The sequence below is a fragment of the Labrus bergylta genome, chromosome 21, assembly GCF_963930695.1.
Source record: "Labrus bergylta chromosome 21, fLabBer1.1, whole genome shotgun sequence".
NCBI classification, from domain to species: domain Eukaryota; kingdom Metazoa; phylum Chordata; class Actinopteri; order Labriformes; family Labridae; genus Labrus; species Labrus bergylta.
The window spans coordinates 8,997,484-9,021,480 of NC_089215.1; the positions used below are offsets into that span (position 1 = coordinate 8,997,484).

General features: G+C 38.5%; 1 protein-coding gene across 14 annotated transcripts in view; it reads left to right on the forward strand.

Annotated features, from left to right (window-relative positions):
• LOC109992972 (calcium-activated potassium channel subunit alpha-1a) overlaps positions 1-23,997 on the forward strand; it is a 91,664-nt gene that overhangs the window by 43,678 nt on the left and 23,989 nt on the right. For 9 of the 14 annotated variants that reach the window (XM_065949560.1, XM_065949567.1, XM_065949563.1 and 6 more), the window contains exons 4-19: positions 596-689; positions 779-890; positions 6,617-6,692; positions 8,587-8,662; positions 8,770-8,940; positions 10,741-10,832; positions 14,784-14,894; positions 15,019-15,124; positions 15,234-15,316; positions 16,561-16,630; positions 16,784-16,939; positions 17,190-17,299; positions 17,845-17,913; positions 18,380-18,466; positions 19,830-19,906; positions 21,811-21,984. In XM_065949560.1, coding sequence (XP_065805632.1) covers positions 596-689; positions 779-890; positions 6,617-6,692; positions 8,587-8,662; positions 8,770-8,940; positions 10,741-10,832; positions 14,784-14,894; positions 15,019-15,124; positions 15,234-15,316; positions 16,561-16,630; positions 16,784-16,939; positions 17,190-17,299; positions 17,845-17,913; positions 18,380-18,466; positions 19,830-19,906; positions 21,811-21,984 — 1,664 coding nt within the window. Of the gene's footprint in view, positions 1-72; positions 90-595; positions 690-778; positions 891-4,661; positions 5,235-6,616; positions 6,693-8,586; positions 8,663-8,769; positions 8,941-10,740; positions 10,833-10,918; positions 11,011-14,783; positions 14,895-15,018; positions 15,125-15,233; positions 15,317-16,560; positions 16,631-16,783; positions 16,940-17,189; positions 17,300-17,844; positions 17,914-18,379; positions 18,467-19,829; positions 19,907-21,810; positions 21,985-23,997 lie in introns of those variants that run through there. The other 5 variants (XM_065949561.1, XM_065949574.1, XM_065949573.1 and 2 more) reach the window with 4 other exon arrangements.

Here is a 23,997-nt window from a genome sequence, read left to right on the forward strand (position 1 = left end):
CAGTCCTACTAACCTGTATCATCCCCATTTACTTGGTTATGTATTTCTCTTTATTTGAATTCTAATCGCCAGATACGAGATTATTGAGGGTGAGACTTCACTACATTGCTAGCACTTGCTATGGCTGCCTGATTTCATAAAAGAAGACATGAACCCTGCATGCATTTAACCCTTAAACTACTGCTTTGACTCTGCATTCACATCATGTGTTTTACTTCCCATTGATCTCAAATTTTGTCCTTGAGATAAAAAAAGGTCTGGCCTGAAATGAAAACTGCACTATTTTTGCATTAAGCACCCTAAACGTGGGACATTGTTTTGCAGTTATTTAAGGGTTAATCAGTATTCTCAACAAGTTCTTGCTTGTGTGACAATTAATGCATGTCCTTCCTCAACAGAAAAAAATCCACTGGAAAATACCAACAATTGCACTTCAGTTCCTCTTATTTGACAACCTTGAAAATGCATTTTCAGGAAAAGGAAAAAATGCACTAATTTGCATTTTTAATGAAATACTGTGCACACATTTTTGAACAAACCGTTCTCTTGACTGCCAATAATTCTCACACACTTTGTTTCCCTCTCTGTCTAATAGTGATATTGAGTCGTGTCAGAACTTCTACTCTGACTTCACTCTGCAGATCGACATGGCGTTCAACGTCTTCTTCCTGTTGTACTTCGGCCTCCGTGTAAGTCTAACAAATGCAGCCGTCTTTCCCCCTTTTATCTGTAATCCTAAAAACTGTACATTTGCTATCTAACTCCGTATTTTCTGCAGTTCATTGCTGCCAATGACAAGCTGTGGTTCTGGCTGGAGGTGAACTCGGTGGTGGACTTCTTCACGGTTCCTCCGGTGTTTGTGTCCGTGTATCTGAACAGGAGCTGGCTTGGTAAGGATCCAATACTTGTACAGTTGGTCTTTCGGCTACTATTTCTTGGCCTGTGGTGCCATCCAGTGGATTTCACCATTCTTGCAGCAGACAGTAAAGGCACCACACAATCTTGTCATCTTTTACCTTTTAAAAAATGCATCAAATAAGCTTGAAAATTGAAACGCCTGGTGCCTGAAAAGCCTTACTGGCCTCAGAGTGACGCTCTTCTCTGTTTCAAACATTGAACGTCTGTCATCTGGTGAGCCTTTAAACTCGCATTGATTCAAGTTATTTTGAATGGTGTGTTGGATTCTGTCCATGTGTTGTGGACAGTTTTGCTTCGAGCGGCAGCTGTCTTTCACATGCCCTTCACCTGTCCGGCTGAGCTCTCAGACACACCCGTGATTACACTGGAATGATTGAAAAGTACATACTTAGATTAGAAAATAAAAGGTAATAAGCTTTGCACGGGCGGTTTGAGCGCTAGAATAGAAGTCAATCTGTGAAATGTGTGAAGCTCATCAGTCAGAGAGGTCTGAGAGGAATTACTGGATTAAAGGGGATTGTTTTAGGTTGTTGTTGTTGTTGCTGCATTTCAGGTTTTTATAGCTTCTTTTTCTTCTCCTCTCAGCGGAGGAACAAACCTGCCATGTTGCCAACCCCAGCAACTCTTTCAGCAATGAAATGCTTCTTTACTTTAGGGTCAGGATGACAGCTTGATGGGCGTGCTTGCATAATTCGAATGTGTCTTTTCAATAGGCTAATGTACTGTGATTTATGGTGAGGAAACAGGAGTGGTTGACTGAGGTAGAGCTGGCTGCTGCTTCCATCTAGTGGACACATGAGAGTATGACTGGGATTCGATGTCAATGTGGGAAGCTGTTGACAATTGTTGTGTTGTTGTGAATTAATTTTATTGGCTCTGCATTGTCTGCAGTTGTACAAAATAGTTTTTAAATGCATTTTCTTTTTCTATTTTTCCCAAACATACTGCATCCTGATTTTCCACTATATCAACCTTGGCCCCATTTTGAAAACAATGTGCTTTTTTGTACCATGTTTTTAACTTTTGCATGCTTTACTAGAGTGAAAATATCCTGCCTACATGATTGATATCACTACCAATATGTTTCATGGAAAACCTGAATCTCTTATGTAATCAATGGTTGTTCTGGAAGTGACACCCTGAGATTTTATTTTCATCTCGGTGTAGGTCAAAGTGCTAATGAATGATATGTCATCATCCTGACTCAGTGTGAACTTCGCTTGGATTCTGATGTTGCTGCTCGCATGCTGTTGTTGTGTCGATCGTGTTTATGTAGGTGTTGCTCTCGCTGTTGTTGCCGTGCAACGCATGTCAGCCACTTTGTTAGTTAACAGTAATCTTTCTACAACATAATTTGAAGTGAAACTCTGTCTGTCAGACTACTTTAAACTTTTAGCTCACTGAGACCAAGTTTGACTGCGTCTGTGTCATATACCACATTTTTTCAAATTTACTGCTTGACAGAATATTTCTGTATCCTACTCAGAAGCATTGAAAATGTACTTTCATTGCATGTGATTTTCAGAGCTAATCTGTGACATAATCTCAGTCAATATGCTCTGTGAGCACTTGGTCATGTAGGATTAGAGACTGATTGACAGCGTGGTAGTTAAGTAAGGGTTAAACAGGTCATAACCAGCTCAGCATCGCCTGCACCCGGCTGCTGTCAAACTCCCTCCTCTGATCAAAACTCTGCATCTGACCCAGAGCTCAGCCAAACTGTCAATCTGCCAGTCCTCCTGTCTGAACATTTTGACACGAAAACACTCTCAGTAGGTGCTAATATTCTCTCATACTGACACACTCATTGATGCATGATAAGCTTGCAAGAGGGACCACGTCACAGTGTGGAAGGTTTTGAGTAGTTGCTAAGGAGCAAGATAAGAGTTGCAAATGAAGAAATTCTTGCCTTTACAAAATGCAAGCAGCATATTTATCTGTGACAGTCAAAATGATCAAGTGCAAGTCTGTAAAGTGTCATAAGGTAAACACAACATTTCTATTCCAGATCAGATCTTTATGTCTTGGTGGTGTCCTTGAGTTGCAGCCTGTGCTGAATACTGAGGTTTATAGTATTTCACTATCCACTGACACTAAATCTCCTCAAATGAAAATGTACTAAAGCCTTTGTTTGTTACATGACATTCAGGACCCCTCAAACATTTAGAAAATTAAGTTTACTCAATATTGGTTAATAGAAAAGAGGTTAATGTCAGAGATCTGTAACTTTCTGAGCATTTTATAGAAAGTAAGGAATGAATGAAGGAAGGAAGGAAGGAAGGAAGAAATGAGGTAGGAAGGAAGGTAGGAAGGAAGGAAGAAAGAAAGGAAGGAAGGAAGAAAGGAATAAAGGAAGGTAGGGAGGAAGAAAGGAATGAAGGAAGGTAGGAAGAAAGAAAGAATAGAGAGATAGATAGATAGATACTTTATTGATCCCAAGGGAAATTCAAAGCATCCAGTAGCAGGTTACAAAGACGTACATGACATGAAACATTTGTTACAGATTAACCACAAAACCGACGCCCCCCCCTCCCATACATACATATTAACCCGAAAAAAAGAGTTAAGAATACCCCGAGATAAATCAAATTTCTTTTTAGCAATGTTTAAAAAGAATAAAATTATCAAAAAACAGACATTAAATAACAGTCAGAATGAACCATGCAGTTGTTGATAATTGTCCCATTAAAGGAAACAGGCAAGCAAACAGCCTGCAGTCAAAGTGAATATTTTGCATACACAGAGCTGACCTGTTGTGTGTTGATACATATCTAAACAGTGGAGTTTAAGAGCAACTTTTAAAAGTAATATGAATAATTATTTCTGAGGGAGCAAAAATATCGACAGACTTTTGTGTTGCAGGAAAACATTTTGCAGCTATTATTTTGGTTCTTAATCTTGAAGTCATATTGATGTTTTTGCCCTTGTTGGTTGTGAACCTCTGCTGGAGGTTGTCCCAGCACCAAACCGTAACTGTTCCAATGATTACTCTATCAATCTGATATTTTATATAAGAAACAATCAAAGCTATTTCTACGAACAATTATATGAATTTGCAGAAACACATCATTTTATTTTGGAAACTGACGGACCCATTATTAACATTTTGAGACACAAAATGATTCACTCTTTATAACAGCTGTTAAATGGTCTTTTGGGGATTTAGCCCGCATCATAAACATAAAGAAATGTAACAAATAATACAATCTGGTATTGAAAATAAAATCTGTTGGATGATGCTAAATTTAGATTTAGATTTCAGAGACAATCCTACAAAGAATATGTTCCTCCGTTTTGTTTCGCTGAGAATAATCAGGGCATGTTGAGCTTTTTGTCGGCGGTACAATAAAGCGACACGCTTCAAATATGATATTTTCAGATTAAGTGCACTTTGCAGACTTACATTTGTGTCAGCTGTTTTATTTTTATACTCATTTCATTTTTTTTTTTCATGCTGCACTTTTAGTTTTAACATGGACTACAATAGCAGTTGTTACATCAACTGTGCTTCATTTAGGGATTACAGCAGAATCACTAAACCCATTGAAAAACACTTTTATTGCCAAAGCTTCTCATTTTTTTCCTTACACAGCTTTACTGGCTGTTGAGTACTCCGTGTGGATGTTTTTCTCTGATGTAAGACAAAGCTACATGCTTTACTCGTCTAAGATTAGTGAATGAAATTTGGTTTGACAGAGGGAGCGGAGATGTGCGTTACATCGTGAAGCCGGCTGATGGACACGCTCGCTGTGTAGCCTTTTTTCCTTTCCCTGGATGAATCCCAAAGGAGCTTACACTCTAATATCCTGATGGGAAAAGGGTTCGCTTTAAGCTCGACATACACGCCTCATCACAGCGAGAATACTGTGAAGGTCTGAGGTGAATCAGATCAAAGATTTGTCTTCGAAGAACAGTCCTTTTTGCAACAACCTGTTGGCTGCGGCTGACATAAAAGCGCCTGTCGGTCTCTAATTTTTCTCTGTTTTTGGAAAAGGATCAGATTTTTCTACATTTATCTTGCCAAGAAGAGTGAAGACCTGGATGTAAAGCAAACTTAAGGACTTTTTTCTTTATATTTATTTCATCTGAAAACTCATTCTCAGCCATGATTCCCACCAAGATGATGGTGTACAAGGGGCCCGATGGAGGCACCCACTCTCAGGCGGGAGTGAACACAAGAAGGCGAAAGAAATCGACTGGTGAGCTCTTCCAGAAAGGCTACAGGGTCAGGATGGGCCACGGGCAGGGCGAGAAAGAGGACCAGGACAGCATGTGGTACAGCCTGGGTGCATGCTTCCACGTAATCTCCTACTGGGGTAAGACCTGCAGGGACGTGGGAAACAAGAGGAGGGGGAATCTCCTCTAAAGCTGAACAGTGGCGTGTCCCCGGGTCTTTGGACTCTGTGTGTGTGTGTCAGCTGGAGCGGGTTCAGGTTCGGGATTTGCCGTGTTATGATGCTGCCCATCTGGCAAACACTCACTTGCATTCATAAAAGAGCTTTGGCGAGGCTCGCCACAGATCACGTCGTTTTATCAAAGATAATTTATTTGTATTTTCATGCAGAGAATCAACAATTTGATTTGTGGCATTAGGCACTCACAGAAATTCATTCCATCAGGGAAACTTGTCAGCTCGATTGATGCATACAGAGATGGACTTTGCTTGATTGCCTGCTATTGGCTGAGGTGGATTTTTTCATTTCTCATACAGCACAAACACACCAGTGAACTCAGCTTTGATTTAAACTTGATTTATTATTTGGCTTTTAAATAAAGGTGGGACCTTGGCTCTGATGTCTGTGGTGCCAGATACATGCTGGAGGTGTATATTTAAGCTTCAACAGATGTGTCTATGTGGGAGATTTTTGAGCCAATTTTTCACTTTATTGGACAAAACCGAGCTAAAAAAAAAGTCACAATTTGATGTAGGATGCTTCTAATAATGTCCTAACAGTTATTACCTTGCTCTGCTTTATTGTAACACCCACTTCTGAAGTCTTTTCATTAGCCTCCAATTTTTTTGCATCTAATGCTTAATATTTTTTCAATATCATTTGAATTTGATTATCTGTTGTTGAACAGATTTACTACCATTTTTTAAAAACAATCTGGCAATCAAATTTCCTTCGTATTTGATGCATTTTCGGTCTCGTTTTCTGTTGAGCCGTAAATGATGGTGTGATCGAGTAAATGACGTAACGCAGCCCTTGTTGGTTTTGTCAGGTGTTTTTCCCTCCCTGAAATCTTGCCATCAGGCACAGACTTCTATTTTTTTCTTCTCTCCATAAATACCCTTGAAGTTAGGACTTGACGTCACTCTGTCTACTCAATCAGCCTCCACCTGTCTCTACTCTAATCTAGCTTTTCATCCCGTCTATGCTCCACTTTTATCCAGCAGGAATGAAACGTGTATCATGAGGACGCCGGTGTGTGTTTTTTTTTTTTAGACAGACAGGAAGTTTATGGGGCGCTTGTTTCTATTTTTTCTCTGCATGACCCAAAAGCTTTTTGTTTAAAACATTACAGCTGAGTGTTGCTTCATCCGTTTTTTTTTTATTAACACGAATCCGCTGAAGTTGTTAAACATGGATGAAAGTATGAAAGGTATGAAGTGTGTGTTCTGTCGAATGCTAATGTTGTCGTGTCTCTGCTTGATAATCATGTTAAAATAATGTCTTTATGGTCTTTTTTTTCACAGGCTTGAGGTTTTTAAGGGCCTTGAGGCTGATACAGTTCTCAGAAATTTTACAGTTTTTGAATATACTAAAGACGAGGTAAGTGTTTTTTAAAATATTTCTCCTCACTTTCTGTCCATGTAGCAGACTGTTTGTGATGTTTCTGCAGCTGTTTTAAGTGTGAACGTGGCGTGTTAAGTGTTAGTGCACTGATTTCTTGGCTTATAAGCATGAACGTGATTTCATTTAGAATAGCAATAGCAAATATATTCATATATATTTATTTATTTCATTACAGATAAGCTCAATGTGCTTTACATTGAGGTGAAAAACAAAATCAAAACACGGCATACAAAAAAAAAGTGTTTCCACTGTCATTAACAGGATACAGAAATCTGATTAAAGTCATACACACCACAAAACAAACATCATACCACGCAAGTGATCATACACACACACATACAAAAAGTAACTATTCATATGCTTTGGAGAAAAGATTTAAAAAAGTAGAAACAGTAGTGATGGAGCTCAGGTCAGCAGGGAGTTTGTTCCAGAGAGGAACTTAAGGCCCCCCTCTCCGGACTTTTATCTTATTCTGGGTAGACCTCCACCTGATGACCTGAGGGTCCGGGTTGGGTTGTAGTCTCTGAGCAGGTCAGAGAAGTACTCAGGAGCTGAACCATTGAGTGCTTTATGGACTAATAAGAAGATTTTGAAGGTGATTCTGTGTTGTACGGGGAGCCAATGGACAGTTTTGAGTACCAGAGTGATATGATCAAATCTTCTCGTATGGGTCAGGAATTATGAATAAGATGAAGTCTTCCTACAGATTGTTTTGATAATCCGGCATATAGAGCGTTGCAGTAATCTAACCTTGTTGAGATGAAAGCATCGACTAAGGAGAAAAGAAAAGTTAGTATAGGTACTTGCGTTCAAGTCATTTGCTAAACACACTCTATACTTCTTGTTAGTCTTGGTTGGTATGTTGCTGTTTTGTGCACAGTGCACTTTTAAATGAAGCAGCTCTCTATTTAGAATTAAGACTTTGTGCACAGATGTTAGAACAGGAAGAGCTTAAACAACAAAACGCTACGCCGAGTAATCACCTCACTCTTTCACCCACGTGAAAGTGAAGACATGACACACAAAGTAGTGGTGATTTATTTATTTAGTCATTCAGGGACTTAATAAGATGTTTAGTGTTAATTAAATATATGTACATTCACAAAGAAATCACTTTAAATGTACAATCATTGTGTCGCGATCATTGTGAAGAAATCAGAGTATGAACATGTTTTTTCATGGATTTTAAAGCTGCAATGGCGAGTTTTCAGCAGGTAGAGAAACTGACTGAAATGAATCATGATGCGTCTATAGGACTAACAAAAGCCAATCAGACCATCAGGAAGGAAATTTTTTTTTTTTTTTATGTGTAGTTATTTACCCTTTCACAGGGTAGGTGTCAGACAAAGTGATTAACAGCATGCTGCAGAAACAACCTTTTTTTAAATTATTTGGCAAAGATTTTTTTGTGAGTTGTAAACCAGGCATTTAACACGACTTCAAAATGTACAGGACAAGATCATGTAGAGATAAAAAAAAGTTGTGTATTGTCTGCAGTGCTCGAACCCCATCGCCACATTTTTAAGGTTCTTCACAGGAGCTTTAAATTGAAAAAATGCATCAAAGTCTTGAGAAGTGTTATATTCACACATACACAGATATAATATATAGTTTACTTTTATATGGTTATATAAAATGTAATTAAATAAAAATGAACTTGTGCAGCATGCTGTGGTGTGTTTTGATTTGGTCCTTTTGGTCCACTGTCTTACATTATGCCTCGTCATTGTTGAAAGCATTTTAGAGCATGCAATTCCCAGATCTTATGAAATGTTTTGACATGTTGGTTTATGTCTTTCCCTGATATAAATGTCGTTTTTTTATACTTGCTGCCTCATGCTTCTTGTTCTGGCCCTTCTTTCTTAAATAGCAACTCAATAAAGCTGGTGAACCTGTGTTCAATCTTTATAAGCACATGGCTGACTGCAGCAGGATTCATTCATTTGGTAAATACGTCGAAGCTGTCCAAATACGTTATACTTTTTATTTAATCGTCAACTCAAACACAGGTTGATTTCATTAATGTTTTTAAAATCCTTGTCTTTTGTTTCAGGTGGAGAACTCAGGGGACCCTTGGGAAAATTTCCAGAATTCCCAGGCACTTTCCTACTGGGAATGTGTTTATTTACTCATGGTTACTATGTCCACTGTCGGCTACGGAGACGTTTATGCAAAAACCACGCTCGGCCGCCTGTTTATGGTCTTCTTCATCCTTGGTGGATTGGTAAAAAAATCCCTCATTTCTTACTCCCACCTTCTTTAAATCCTCTATGCCAACCATCATCACACCCCGCCAGGTGGTGCTCCACACTCAGGACTCCTTCCACCTGTTTTTACTCTAAGGTGTTTCTGTTGTCCACCACATGAATGTTTTAAAGTATTATTTTTTACATTTATTGAAGTATTTCAGTTGTCTTCTGTTGTTTTGTATGTTAATGTAGATGATTTGATTATATTTGCATTTGTTATTAACAGTAAAGTACTGCGGTTTCAGGTGGCCCCACCTTCTGCCTCCCCCCCCTCCTCTTTCCAACAAACACAATGACATGGGGATGATTAATGAGATCTCAGCTCAATGGATGCTGCAACAGATCTTGGTTTCTGCGCAAAAACTGAAAGGCCTATAAAGAAGAAAATATATGAAGAAGAGATTTTACAAGATAAAATATATGACTAAATCAATGCTTTAAACTTTTAGAACACATATTTTAAGTCATTGGTTCCCAACCTGGGGGGTTGACATAGATCTCAGGGCGTTTCAGTCTTTCTCTGCTCTGAGGTGAAAATTAGATTTACACCTATTGACATGATAACACACTTAGTGGACAGTTTATACGAAGTTAAGAAAAGTGTGTGTAGGCTTATTCTTTTGGGATTTTATTAATGGAAAACATTTAAATCGATTGATTTTAATGATAATATTTTCAGTGTCAAAGGAAACTTACAGAATGGTTTGGACAGACTGAAGGCTTTATGTTGTCTATTTGTGCAGTGAAATGTTCAAACCAACAAAATGATGTTTAAAGATAGAGAGGACTCCAAAGATGCCAATTAAGTCGAGCTAAATAAGGGTTCATGTGTGCAAAAGAAAGTATTGAATAACTAAAAGAAATAAAACATTATGGGTTTACTTTTTTAGAATGGCTCACACCGTCTTCGAATAAAAAGTCACATTTTTAGATTTGCATATGAGACATTATTCTTTATTATCTTTCTGCCTTACATTAGAAGGATTCAAGCATGCACAATTTGAGTTTCTTCTACTATTTTGTTCAAAATAACTTTACCCTGTAACTGGAAATCAATAGTGATGTAACTTTATGACCTACTGTACAAATGCAAATGAAACCATCAGCTACGAGCTCGGTGAAGAGATTAAGTAACTCACATGAGCCTTCTTTTTTTTATTCATGTGTATTGTCAGCCACGTGAAGCAAGTTGATGTTTCTGATCTTCCAGAGAAATGTTAGGAAAATGCATATTGAGGGCTTACAGATTCCCCTTTGCTGGTGTTTCTTTTAAAGCAGACTCCTACATCTTGTTGAAGTTTAAAAAGTTGTTTTGCAGTTTGTTTCAAACATGTAAACACTCAAAAAGTGCAGAGATACAATTCTATGCAGAGTGATTTAAACTAAAGAGAAGGATTTCTTCAAATCATTGAACTAAAGTGTAGACTTTCTCTTTCTGTCTGCCATCCATTTGGCTGCTCTCTACAAATCGACCCTTCATGTGTTTGTTGGAGGAAACATGGCATATAAGGCTTTTTCTTCAGTTTTTATAACTTTTTAATTTTTCTATCACAGATTGACATACTGCTCATCAGCTGTCATTTCTCTCCTTTAGTCTTCCAATATCCGTAAATATTGGCCTTAATATTTCCTTTTTTTCATTTTCATACTACTTCTGGATATTTGGAATGCTCCTGTTCTCACTGTAGTGTCGCTTTCGAGCACAAATGGAGGACCTTCTCTACTTTGCCTTTCTTTTTTTTAGACTCTTCTTCTGTCTCCTATCTTCTCCTTAGGCCATGTTTGCAAGCTACGTCCCTGAAATCATAGAGTTAATAGGAAACCGCAAGAAATATGGTGGTTCCTATAGTGCGGTTAATGGGAGAAAGTAAGTATTCAAGGAGGCTCTGCTGCCTCCGCCCGCAGTAGAACCTTCTCTGCATGCACTTTTCTTTTTCTTTTTCATGCATGTAGGCCATGTTTGCTCGCTACGTGCCAGAAATTGCTGCTCTCATCCTTAATCGGAAGAAATATGGAGGGAGTTATAACTCGACCAGAGGCAGAAAGTAAGTCAAACAAATGATAAACAAAGACAACTTTTAATGGTGTGGTTTTGTGTGACTCAAGTGGCCCTCTCATAAAGAGGTGATATACCCGGATTCTATATCATTAAACTGTATTTTGAGATGTAAGGATCTCAGTAAGCACTAAAGTCACACTGTGACTGAAGAACTAGGCCATGATTCATGTGTAGATCTCATGTTGCTGTATTGTTGCTGCTTTTATTGTGCAAGATGTCGTTGCTGCTTCTCATGAAGGATTGTCCGCCCTTACACTGCAGAGTATCTTCATTTTTGTTGTCTCTCCTGAAAGTATTTCTTTAAAGAGAGTTTAAAGGGTTATCAATAAGAATTAAATCAATCAATAAATGATTAGAAAAACAAATTTGGAGGCTTTTTGTTTAACCTGATTTAATGAAATTGTCGCTAAAAATGAATGGAGACATTTCTGCAGTGTAGTCATAAATCAGTTATCATGCTTATTGATGGCACATGTAGGATTTTCTCACTCATCTATCGCTGTGTATACGCGTATAACCTAAAAAGCTAAACTAACAAAAAAGTAAATGCTTTTCCCCTGAAGTTCAGGTAGAAGGACTGACCATGGTTACTTGTTATCTGAAGAGAGGGCTGTGGTGTCGTTTAAAGTGAGAACATTAACTCCGCTCTCGACCGAACTTAAGGCATGGACACTCATGATACTTTCTTAGAGAATAAATATCCAAGCAGGAAAACATTACACATTAAAAGATTATAATTAAAACATTTTGTAGAAAGTAATACAAGTACGAAAGGTCAGCTTAACTCTGTTTACAAAATATGGATTTAAATAAACTGAAATGTTTAAAGTAGACGATGTCAGCTTGCTGCAAGGTGAAAAGGACCGTGTATTGATTGAAAAACAATTTAATTTTATTGCTGATGATATTTGACTTTGAATGAATAAATAAAGATGTTTTTATTCAACATCTCATATAGACTAGCTACGTGCTGCACATCTCGATAATCGTTGCTCTGGATCCATCTCAGAGTTTATCCTTCAAAGATTTTTACAGTTAACTGACATATGAAAAAAATGACATTTAAATACCTTTAAAGATTTGTATTCTTAGAAAACAAACTAGCCCGATGTTTCCCGTTTTACAACACTTCATTCTTTCTTTAATCCGCCATGAGAAGAAATCCTACATGTTGTGTAATGTCTCCTTGTGAATACTTCTGCTTCTCGTGAATGTACGTTTGTGGTCATGTTTGTGTTTGTGTATCAAGTGATTTCAGACATTCACACAGTTTTTATTTTCTTTACCCCATCTCCCTGCACACCAAAACTCAACTTAGTAAAACATATTACCTTATTGCCTTTGAACAGCGAGTAAAAAGCTTTGCCAAAACAAGAGTGTTTAATTTATGACAAACTAAAGTAAATGATTAGATTTAAAAGAAGATGTTAAAAAATGGTAACAAAGAAATAACAAAATAAGAACTATAATCAACTCAAGCTTACCTCAGTTCAGCCTTTAAAATAAATACATGAACATCTGATTCTGTATGCCATGGCTTGTTTCCTGCTGATATTTAGAACGTTTGTTTTTCTGCTCCAGAAAAACTCGTCCCGCTATGCTTGTCTGTTTTCTTCATGCTTTGTTGCTGAATATTCTTGGCCTTTATCTTCAGTCGGACCTACACCCTCAGGACTAACCAGTTTGGGAAACTAGCTTATTCACTTTAGGTCCAAGTTAGACGATGAGATTGATACCCCTCTGATGTCTGTTTGATTAATATAAGGCTAGAGCCTGATTACCTTGGCTATGCTGCGGCTTAAAAAAATAATATTGTTTTGATTACAACTTTTAATAGAGCCCAGCAGTCCCAAAAAGTATCATGTACAAGCAAGATTTGTGGGAAGTAGTTTTTTGATTGAATATATCCGTTGGTCCTTTTTGCCTTTATTGGATAGGACAGTTGAAGAGACAGCGGTTATGTTGGGACGAGAGTAGGGGGGGTGGGGTGAGATGCAGCAAAGGGCCGAGGTCAGATTCAAATGTTTTGGAAGAAAAAATGTGTCACAATATAACAATAGAGGGTTTAATTTCTTATTTTCATGCTAGCTATCCCTAATGCTAAGCTAATCATGTCCTGGCTTCAACCTTACATCACCAACATTAGAGTGGAATCAATCTTCTCATCTCATTATTAAAACTTTAATGCCAAAATGTCAAACCATTCCTTTAACATACTTACACTTTCATATCCCAAGCTCTGCAGCCTTTTCTAAAGTTAGCGAGATTCTGCTGGATGCCTCCAAACAAAGTACTGTAAGGTTTATTGTAGCATGCTTTTGCTATCTGTGGTCGTTGACGTAGTTCAAAGAAGTCATAGCTATAGTCTTAGTTGGCTTAGGAAACTTTTGTTTAACTAAATCTTTGTCTCACTCACAACTAGTGCTTTGAAGTCTTTTTCTGTGTCTTGTATTTTTTTATTTTGCAAATGTTTCTAATGAAGATGATTTATGTAGATGATGTATTTAAACGGAGATGAAGAGAAGTATCACACAAACATCTGGTCAACACACTGACTTAACATCAGAAACAGTTGTGGGACACTGTTTTTTTTTTTACTTTAAGAGCTCTTAATTTAAATAATAATGCATTATGATATAATATAATAATAATAATATAAAATGAATTATATTAGATAAGTAATTGTCCCAGTTGTTTCAAATGGCATCTCTCTGTTTCCTTCTGTTGTCTCCCTTTTCCTCTCCATCTTTTTTCTAGAATAATTTCTCTCAGACACAGAGTGAAATCAGGATCACAAGATATTTACATTTATATCCCAAAACACAACTCAGAAAACACATACAATAAAATAGAAATACATAAATGTAATTAAATAAATATAGAAACATGTACACTTGACTTTACCAACAGTTGAAAACAAACAAAGGTTTGTTTTCAACTGTTGGTAAAGTCAATAGTTTTTATTCTAAAAGGGGGTTAGGGTAAGGGACGGGGTACAAATAGCAAAAAAAAAACAGAGTGTGGGGGGGACGTTCAGGGGTTAGGGATGGTAAGAAAAAAGGAGCTTTCCCTCATGGGGAGGTGAATTATCTCGGCTGATTCCTGTTACGTCACGTATTATAAGTGATACTCACAGCGACCTCCTGGGTGAAAGAGAGAGTATTCCATAAAAATATGCATCTTACTAAGCAGGTCATGCTGAGTGACGCTAAACGGCTTTTGTGTTTCAGACACAAAAGATACATCTAACGGTTTACGGGAACCTTCGTGACTGTTTTACAAGGGGCCTTGACGCTGGGTCACACATTGAAATATAAGAGAGTATAACATAGATGCAGAGATCAATCTAAACTGGTTTCTGTACATAAAGGATCTGGGATACTGGTAATTGAGATGGACAGTGCACTGATTTCATAATCTCCATCTAAGTAAACTCTGATCCTCTATAATCTGATACTGAAATCCACGGTGCTCTCTGACCTACTCATTAAGTCCTCCCTCATCCCGACAGGAACATAAAACATCCCCTCGGTAACATAGAATGTATCATTTGCCTTCAGATTTAGAATCAGTCCCCTAAACACAGCAGCACTGATTACTTTCCATTCCCATTAAATCTCTCATCACAGATGGGATTCTGGGACGAGGATGAAGATGATACGATGACTTTGTGTATGTGTGTGAGTGTGGGAGTTTTGCTGTTGAATATTACTTTGAATACGTTTCAGTTTCATTGCTATTCTGCACCTCGTTTTCCAGGCACATCGTGGTCTGTGGTCATATTACACTGGAGAGTGTGTCCAACTTTCTAAAAGACTTCCTACACAAGGACAGGGATGATGTCAATGTAGAAATTGTTTTTCTCCATAAGTGAGTACAAAACATTTATTCTTTTCACATGTCCCTGAAAAAATATCCACATTTCATTGCTCATAAAGTAAATTACATTTCCAAGAGAGTAAGAGGGTTCTCTCTTTTTTTTTGTGTGTCTCAGTATTTCCCCTAATCTTGAGCTGGAAGCCTTGTTCAAGCGTCACTTCACCCAGGTGGAGTTTTACCAAGGGTCTGTCCTGAACCCACACGACCTGGCCAGAGTTAAGGTAACTAATGGATTATGCATTTTTTTTTATGTAGCTCAAAAGGCATCTGTGCTGTTCTGGCTTCCAAAAAATATCAATAAAAGTAACTTATGTGTTATTTTGTTTCCAGATTGAATCGGCTGATGCCTGTTTGATCTTAGCCAACAAATACTGTGCTGACCCTGATGCTGAGGACGCATCCAACATCATGAGGTGAACCAGAGCAGCGTCTTAAGACCGACATTCTTTTTGGTTACTTTAAGACCATGCACTTAAACGATGTGCATTAAGGGCGCCGGTTGCCTAGTGGTTAGTTTACGCGCCCAATGTACAGAGGCTACAGTCCTCAAAGTGGACAGCCCAGGTTCAATTCAACAAGTGGCTCCTTTCCCTCATGTCACTCTCTCGTCCTGATGATAAAGGCATAAAAAAACTCAAATAAATCTTAAAGGTCAAATATTAGGCAAAATACACTTTACCATGTTTTTCTAACACAAGCATGTGTTAGGAAATTTGTCCCCCATTTATTAGAAAAGTCCATCCTCTCCGTCTTTTGCCTGCTCCACTTTTCAGAAAATGTGTGCTCAAACAGGCCGTTTGGAGATTTTACCTTTGTGACAACACAAAGGGTGTTGTTTGTAACCCCTCCCCCAGGTGGGCGACACTCCCACTGCTAGGTGTTTTTTCTGCCCTCTGAGTCTGCCTTCTCACTGTCGGACAATCGGGCATGGTGCAAGAAAGCCCAAGCCACATCCCCTTCCAGAGAGGGGCGTGGTCAGACATAGCTCATTTGCATTTAAAGCTACAGACACAGCAAAAGCCTGTTCTGAGCAGATGTTTATAGTCGTGATCAAATAGAGTGGATTTTGAAAAAGAAAATTCAGACTTGTTTTGGGGATCCCTGAGACTTCAAACTTGTTGAAAAGGAGGATAATATGTAACTTCAAGTCCAAGACTATTTCATATATGCATAGTCCCAGGGGGTCAGCTTCTTAAAGACATGTACTCTTCTATCTCTCAGTAGAAAAGCTTAAAAGTAAGTGTGAATGTGCGACAGATATCTCCACAACTTAATTAAAAATCATTTTACTGTCACATGTAATTTAGTTGATGAAATACCAGTGTAATCAAGCAAAAACATTTTCACATACCTTGTCTTTCTAGTTTCTTTGTTGGCTTTTTTTAATGTACCTCAAACTCCACTAGCTCAATGACTGATGAACAGAAGTTGGTAAACTCTGTAACAGCGAAAACACACCTGTAAATTATTTGGAATAACACAATTTCTGTCACTAAGAGATGATAATGTACCTACCATAGTCTGTCTTAAGCGTTACATTTCTGGGCATGAATGTAAACTTTTATCTAGTTTTTTAGGATTGATTTTTAGTATAAAAATGTCTTGATATCTTTTTGTGAGAGTCTCATTTTGTTTTGTACTTTTTATCATGCATCAGGGTAATATCTATCAAGAACTACCATCCAAAGATCAGAATAATCACCCAAATGTTGCAGTACCACAACAAGGTTGGTATCACCTGATACGTCCAATGCATCATTAAGCACAGAGCTCCAAGGTGTCCTTTTATTTTAGTCGTTATATGTGGATAGTTTGCACGGATATAATTAATCTAGGTTTATGAACGTTTGTGTTTTTGTTTAACATCTTTTCTCCTTCAGGCCCACCTCTTGAACATCCCGAGCTGGACCTGGAAGGAAGGAGATGACGCCATTTGTCTGGCGGAGCTGAAACTGGGCTTCATCGCCCAGAGCTGCCTGGCTCAGGGCCTCTCCACCATGCTGGCAAACCTTTTCTCCATGAGATCCTTCATCAAGGTAGCTACAGCTAAAACTCCTCCATCTGTGCTCACTGGATTAGGTTCAAAAGTGAAGTTGGCCTCTAACATGGTCTGAATAGATAATAATGATTGCCCCAGATGAGGCCCATGTGCAGCATCTGGAGAGTGGGGTGGTAATAAGCCTGAAAAAAACAAAACCAGCATTTGTTTTTTTGCTTTTCTGTGTCCAGTTTATTTTTCTGTAATGGATAACTCTGTCTGTATTTTGTGATAAATCTGTGTTTCAGATTGAGGAGGACACATGGCAGAAGTATTACCTTGAAGGAGTAGCCAATGAGATGTACACAGAGTACCTGTCCAGTGCCTTTGTGGGCATGTCTTTTCCTGTAATTTGCGAGTAAGTACAATGAAATGTACTCAAACTTTTTCAGTTGCTTATTTTTGGTTTGTGTTGAACAGATTGAAACATTGAACGCTGTGTGGCATTTAGATTTGTTTTTTTTGGAAACATTGACCTTGAAGCTTCAAATTTCGATAAAAAATAATAAAAAAAAACCTTAAAAAAAAAAAAAAAACAAGTCTGTAAAGTATTGATCACAATCTGGAAAGTGTCCAAAAGTTACCTGTAATGACCATTCATTTGTAGAAAATGGGCTTCACTAAAATATAAGTACTGTGGCCAATCTTCGGCTTCTGTTCATAAAGTATAAAGTAAGATAATGAAATTAAATTCTTGACACTTTGTATGTTAAGAACCACATGTGCTCGGTTAATCCAACAAGTGTGTATTACACAGGAAAACATTTTCTGAGCCTCATAGTCGTAAGTGTAAACCAGACTTCAAAGTAGAAAAACGTGTCACTCCGAGCTTACATGATTTTCAGGAAAGCACAAATATTAAGTGTGAAAGAGGTCTAAATATGTTGTTCTTCTGTTTTGCAGACTCTGCTATGTGAAGCTAAAGCTCCTGCTGATAGCAATAGAGCACAAGTCTGATCAAAGGGAAAGCAGGTAAGTGGATTGTTGGAGTCATTAAAATTCATGGATGCAGAAAACTTAAATATGCAGGTGTGTGTTGGCTGACAGTGATGAAGCTACTTTGAATCAGCTTCCGTGTTTGACTGCAAACACAAGGCGGGCTACAAGATGTGCTACACTGGCGTCTAAATTGGCTTGTTCCCTGACATCAGATAACATCCTGACAAATAAATTAGGGAAAGTTGCAGTTTGGGTCTCTAAGCACTAATGGAGTCTGTTTTAGTGGAATCTCTAATGTACTGATGCTCATTTTATATCATTCAAAGTGTCACTGCTTTCATTTAACTTCATTTAATAATCAGAGGCCATCCGTCCAAACAAGTTCCCAAAAACTAATCCTTACAGCATGTGCCACATCCAGTGATAATTGCAAAGCCTCTCCAGACTCTGTGATAAAAACCTTCCCCTCTGACATCTTTGGTCTGTTCAATCTTCACAGCACCCTGATAAACCCTGGAAACCACGTGAAAATGCAGGAGGGAACCCTGGGCTTCTTCATTGCAAGTGATGCCAAAGAAGTAAAGAGGTAATTATTGGGACTGATGATTAAAATGTGTTTAAAGAGTCTTCTGTACAAGCCGCTCTGTCAGGCTAGCGTTGTAGCTTTGAAATAAACCACCTACAGCTAGCATACTGGTGATAAACTTTAAACCAGACAGTATCATCAAAGTGACCAAACAGATTTATGGAGGGACATTTTAAACCATTTGGATGTCTCATGAGGATAATAAAACCCATTTAACAAAGGGATAGCATGCTAGCAAGTTGTTACAATTTGGTGCTTGCTGTTAGCTGCTAGCTAGTATGCGCTCACAGGTGTATAAAGGCAGTCATGTAATATAAAATGTAGCCCACAGGTCAAAACCACAACTCCAAGCCTAAATTGCCTGACTACTTTTAAGAACTAGTAGTGTTGTAGACCAAGACTAAACTGGAGACCACTTTTTGAAGGTCTCGGTCTCGTCTTGGAATTGAAAAAAATGTTTTGCTCGGTCTCAGACTGCGCAGACTCTGGTTTTTAAAACAAGACCGGTCAAGACCACCACTGATTTGGTATTGCTACTTTTCCATGTCATTACTGACATTAGAAGGAAAACGCCATTTCTAAACAACAAATAACTTTAATTCATTTAAAGTTCCTGTTTCAGATAGATTGAATGTAAATCAGTGTGTAAAAAAACATGTTAAAGCTGTAGTACAGGTAAAATGTCTGAAAACACTTTGGCTGTTTTCGAAACCGCATTCTACATACTACTATCTAAATCAGTATGCAGTATATACTGTATACTGCATACTGAGTTCAACAGTAGTATGTAGTATGACAGCCAGTCGTTGGGTATTTTGCAGTATGCTTGGCCCCGGTTAAACTGGTTTTACTCAGCTGTGAATAATTTGTAGTAATAGAGCAAGCCAAGGACCCTGTAATTGCAGCTGCTTGTCCAGCTGTGGCACATGCACTTGTACAGTCTACAAAGCAGGAACATCCGAGGTGGTAAGACTTATAAATATATGAACATGTCATATTTGTTATTGGTTCATAATGTGGCAAGATATTCAGTCACCGCCACCGACGAGTTCAAACAGCTGCGCTCCGGCATTTTGATCTCTGACCTGGCACTTTGCATTGTGGGAAACAGTACTCGAGGTAGACTGGTCCGATGCATACTGTACAATTTTCCCGAATCAGTATGACATCCTGGTATTTTTGGCATACTGCAGATCTCGCAGTTGTTCACACACTGCATACTGCATAATGCATTTTGGCCAAATCAGTATGTACTAGTAGTATAGTATGCGGTTTCGAAAACAGCCTTTGTGTCATCATGTTGGACATTGACTGCTCAGCCTTGTAGATGACTCAGCTAATAAAAGACTTTGTTTTCTCACAGGGCACTGTTTTACTGTAAAGCCTGCCATGATGATATCACTGATCCCAAAAGGATAAAGAAATGTGGGTGCAAGAAATGTAAGTAACTGCTTATGTCATTTATTTTCTAAGTGTCTCTGACATTTCTTCACAGACTAAAGTGAAATAGTCCTGAGTTAGCATCAGATTAGCGGTGTGGTGTTGTATATTCATTAACTACATAGCTTTCTTTTTGAAATACTTCTTCTAATCATGTAATTTTTGTCTGCATTTTTGTGAGTTCCTTTGGTAGAAAACAATGGACTATAGATCTGAGAATACAGAGACATATTTAGCTTTAATAGCATGTTGTCCTTTTTTTCCAATGATTCCCTTCAAATAAAGATAAACTGAGTGAGAATCAAACACATTAATACCTCTCAAACCACCTGTGAAGTCAGTCTAAATGTGCATTCTGTCTCTTCACCTGTGTGGATGTTTGCTGTTTATAATAGCTGTCTGTGTTGTTACAGTTCATTTCTGAACTTTGTGATGTTAACAGGCTGTTCAGAGAGACTGTTAACACCAAAGGTACTTGGATGGATCGTGTGTTTATAGACTTAAAACATCATCTGTCACCTTGTTGTTGTCTCACTTTGATTTAATTGTAGTTTTTTTGGTTTTGTTTGAACCATTACAGCTAACAGCTAATCTTAACATTTGATGTATTCTCTTTCTGCTGCTTTGGAAACTTGACACACTTTTCTTTAAAAAAAAAAAAAAAAAAAAAATCACTTTATAGTGATATATTGTGAGTAATATGGATTTATTTACCCTCCGAAAATACAGCCTGCTACCTCTGATTACAGCTACCTGTTTGAATGTAATGTAAATGTTGCATGTACACTGGTTGATGCTGCCTGGATACCCACAGTTGTCATGTGCACGTTGCTTCCAAATCCAGGAAAACACTGAACAAAAAGGGACAGTAAGACAATAAATAAATCATACAAAGACTGAGAGGGAAGTGTTAAAACATTTGAGCATGTTATTCCTCTCCTTTTATTAGGGCCATGCATTAAAAAAAAATGACAATTGCAACATCCAAAAAAGTATAATTAAACTAGCATCAACATTTCATTCATGCCTGCTTGAGCCAGTAATACCTTAGATCACCACCAGGTGTCCCCACAGTACCACAGCACCTTTGCATGGAGCCCACAGCATGAAGACAAATGTCAGTGAGAGATTTGATAAAAGGAAAAATATCTTTGGACACACACAATCAAAACAACGTTATCCTGAACTGAGTTGACTGCATCATTTTAGGACTAATAGAAACCGTTTTGAGTGATATTTAACATGAGAATTTCTTCATGCATTAATGGTCTTAAAGAGTTTCGTACAAGGGTTGGAAATGTTTGATTTTTGTCATGTCTGGATGAATTTACAGATCTCTTCAAACCCATAAAAGTATTTTGACCCTACTTTAATCTTTTTTGGGAAACATTTCTAGAAAAGGCCAACAGTTGAAAACCACAGCTAGTATTGGAAACTTGGTAAAATAAAAAAATAAAAAAATCTATTATTAATTAAGAAGAAATTCACAGATCAAGACTAATCATTTATTTGGTACAAGCTCGTAAGGGTCATGTTGTGGTGAAGGGTAGTAGAGATCAATTCAAAAAGGAAACTATTATTTTCTATTGTTAACGACCGGCCCTTACCTTACACCTTCAACCCCATCTCTTATCCCATTTTACCCCTAAACCATTCGACCCAATGACCTCCTGATATTTCCCCCACTCGTCCCAGAGATGACCCAAACTGAACTAACCACAAAAAAAGTGGGGAAAACTCCTAATCTGACATTTGCGCGCCGTCAGGACAAAGCTAACCTTGTGCATCCCAGCAGCAGCCTTCCTCTGTGCTCCTCCTGTCTTGCCTCTGTCCCCTCTTCCTCCAGAGCGACCCTCAGAATTAACCTGCTCTTCCTCTCCTCTCGTCTCAACCCGCCACTGTAGCCAAGACGGCCAACTACAAGAAAATGACACTGGCATGTTGTTTTGATTGCGGCCGCTCAGAGCGGGACTGCTCTTGCATGCCAGTTAATGTGTGTTGTAACACGGACTCCCCTCGACGCCACATCCCACTCTCTACTGTCTCTGTTAATGATTGCTCTGCCACTTTACGTGCCTGTAAGTTGTCACCATGACATGTGCTCTTCAGTGTCTGTACCATGCACTGTGTTAGCCGTGCAGAGTGTCGTTGGGCTTGTGTGCTATCTAGCTGTAGCAGCTGTGTTGTTACTGTCATGGATATAGATGTCGCTTTACTTGTGTTGGAGCTGATTTTTTAACTGTTGTAAAGCATGCAAGGATTCTGTATTGCTGGTGTTTTGTCAGAGATTGTGAATTCAAATTGACATGTAGTTTAAACAGTCAATAATGCTTAATTTGTGCATTGTTTGAACACCAATTCATCCCTAAAATAGAGGCTACTTCCCCTTCCAGTGACCTCACGTAGCTACAGGAAATAAAAATTAAAGCAATATAAGAAGTACAGTTCTGCATCAGCACCACAAATATCCTGATGAACACTCAAACTTAGGAATCCTTGTGGAAATGGGCCTTTATTTCTAAACAAAACTAGCTCTGATATACATGTGATTGTGCTTTAAATATGTCGCTGGAAGGGGTTCATTCTTTTTTTTAAAGGATTTTCATAATAAAAATCACTTTAACCAAATATTTCACCACTGTGCCCTCTAGAAATGGTTGAACAGGATAGGATTTGAGAGATTTATATGTTTAAATGCAACTGACAATTCATTAATAAAAGGCGGTTTGTACAGCTCCTGGGGGGATTTTTCTGAGGGTAGCAGTGCATGTTTTCCTAAATGAACTGGTTTATTGAATTAAGATCAAAATCTGGAACAACCACTGGGGGCTAAAAATCTCCAAAATGCATTAAGTACACAAACCAGTGCCCTATTCATTGTTAACGGAGAAGCTCTGCGTTTGAGAGAGACTTTACTTTTACTCTTAATACATAGATTCAATTGTACAAAATATAGTGGAGAGAGATAGATACAATTGGACAGCAAAAAGAATAAAATACAATAGAATCAAACTAGACTGTGTTGGATATTAGAGACTCAGCCTCGACTGAATAAAGCTGCATATAAATTCTTAATTTAAGTGTGATTCCCCTTTAAAGCCAGAGGGCATGTTAAATTACACTGATGTATTGCAAGAGGCATGAAGAATGTGTCTGAGTTTGCAGAGCCTTGATACAATTTGCTGCAAAACATTGTACTCTGTCATACAGCTTTAGTGAATGTTTCTTGATCAAAGACCATTCTATGTGGAGTTGAACGTCTCCGGGCATTTCCACCCCTTCAATATGTCTTACAGGCGTGTGTGCTGTGAGCCTCGCCCGGCTAGCTAGGCTCAAGCAGAGCTCTGGAGTTGCTGTCGACACGGTGCGGGAGACACACGGAGCGAGGCCTTATACGGCCTGACATGGAAATTATGTTTGCATTTTCATTTTTGGAGTGCTACCGGTTGTCATGAAACTCAGCCTGACAGTTCCTAACCACCAGGCAGCAGAGTGCCCCCCCCCCACCACCACCCCCCCCACCCCTCTCCCCTCCTCTCTCGTTGTGGGACAGATGCTAGCCTGTTAGTCCTGTGACTCTGCTCGCGCCCTCCGATTGCAGGCGACAGATGCCAGGACCAGCAAGGTCCCTGTTTGAACATCGCTGTCACTGTCCTGCCTTAAGCTCAATGCATGACCTTTATTATAAGCAAGGGGTTGAAATAAGGTACTAATGAGCATGTCTGGGACTCACCGCTCCGACAAAAAAAAGTGACTCACAGAAAAGTTCCATGCATCGGTGCAGGTTGTGTCAGGCAGTGCACAGGGATGGGAAAGAGCTTCTGGGAAAGAGGAGAAAAACAAACATGATGTTATAGACACAAGAACAAAAAGTCCTGTTAAATACCTGCTGACTAATGGAGAGCTAAGGAGCAAAAATCTCTGGTTTTAAGACATCTGATCTAAATTGGGTTTCATTTAAAAAAAACAAAAACAAAACATTCCTTCTTTATCTTAAAGAAAATATTTAATATTAATATTTAAGATGTTTTGGATGGCTGAAGAAAGGCAAGCGACTTGAAGATATGAGCTTGGGCCTGACATGTATTACT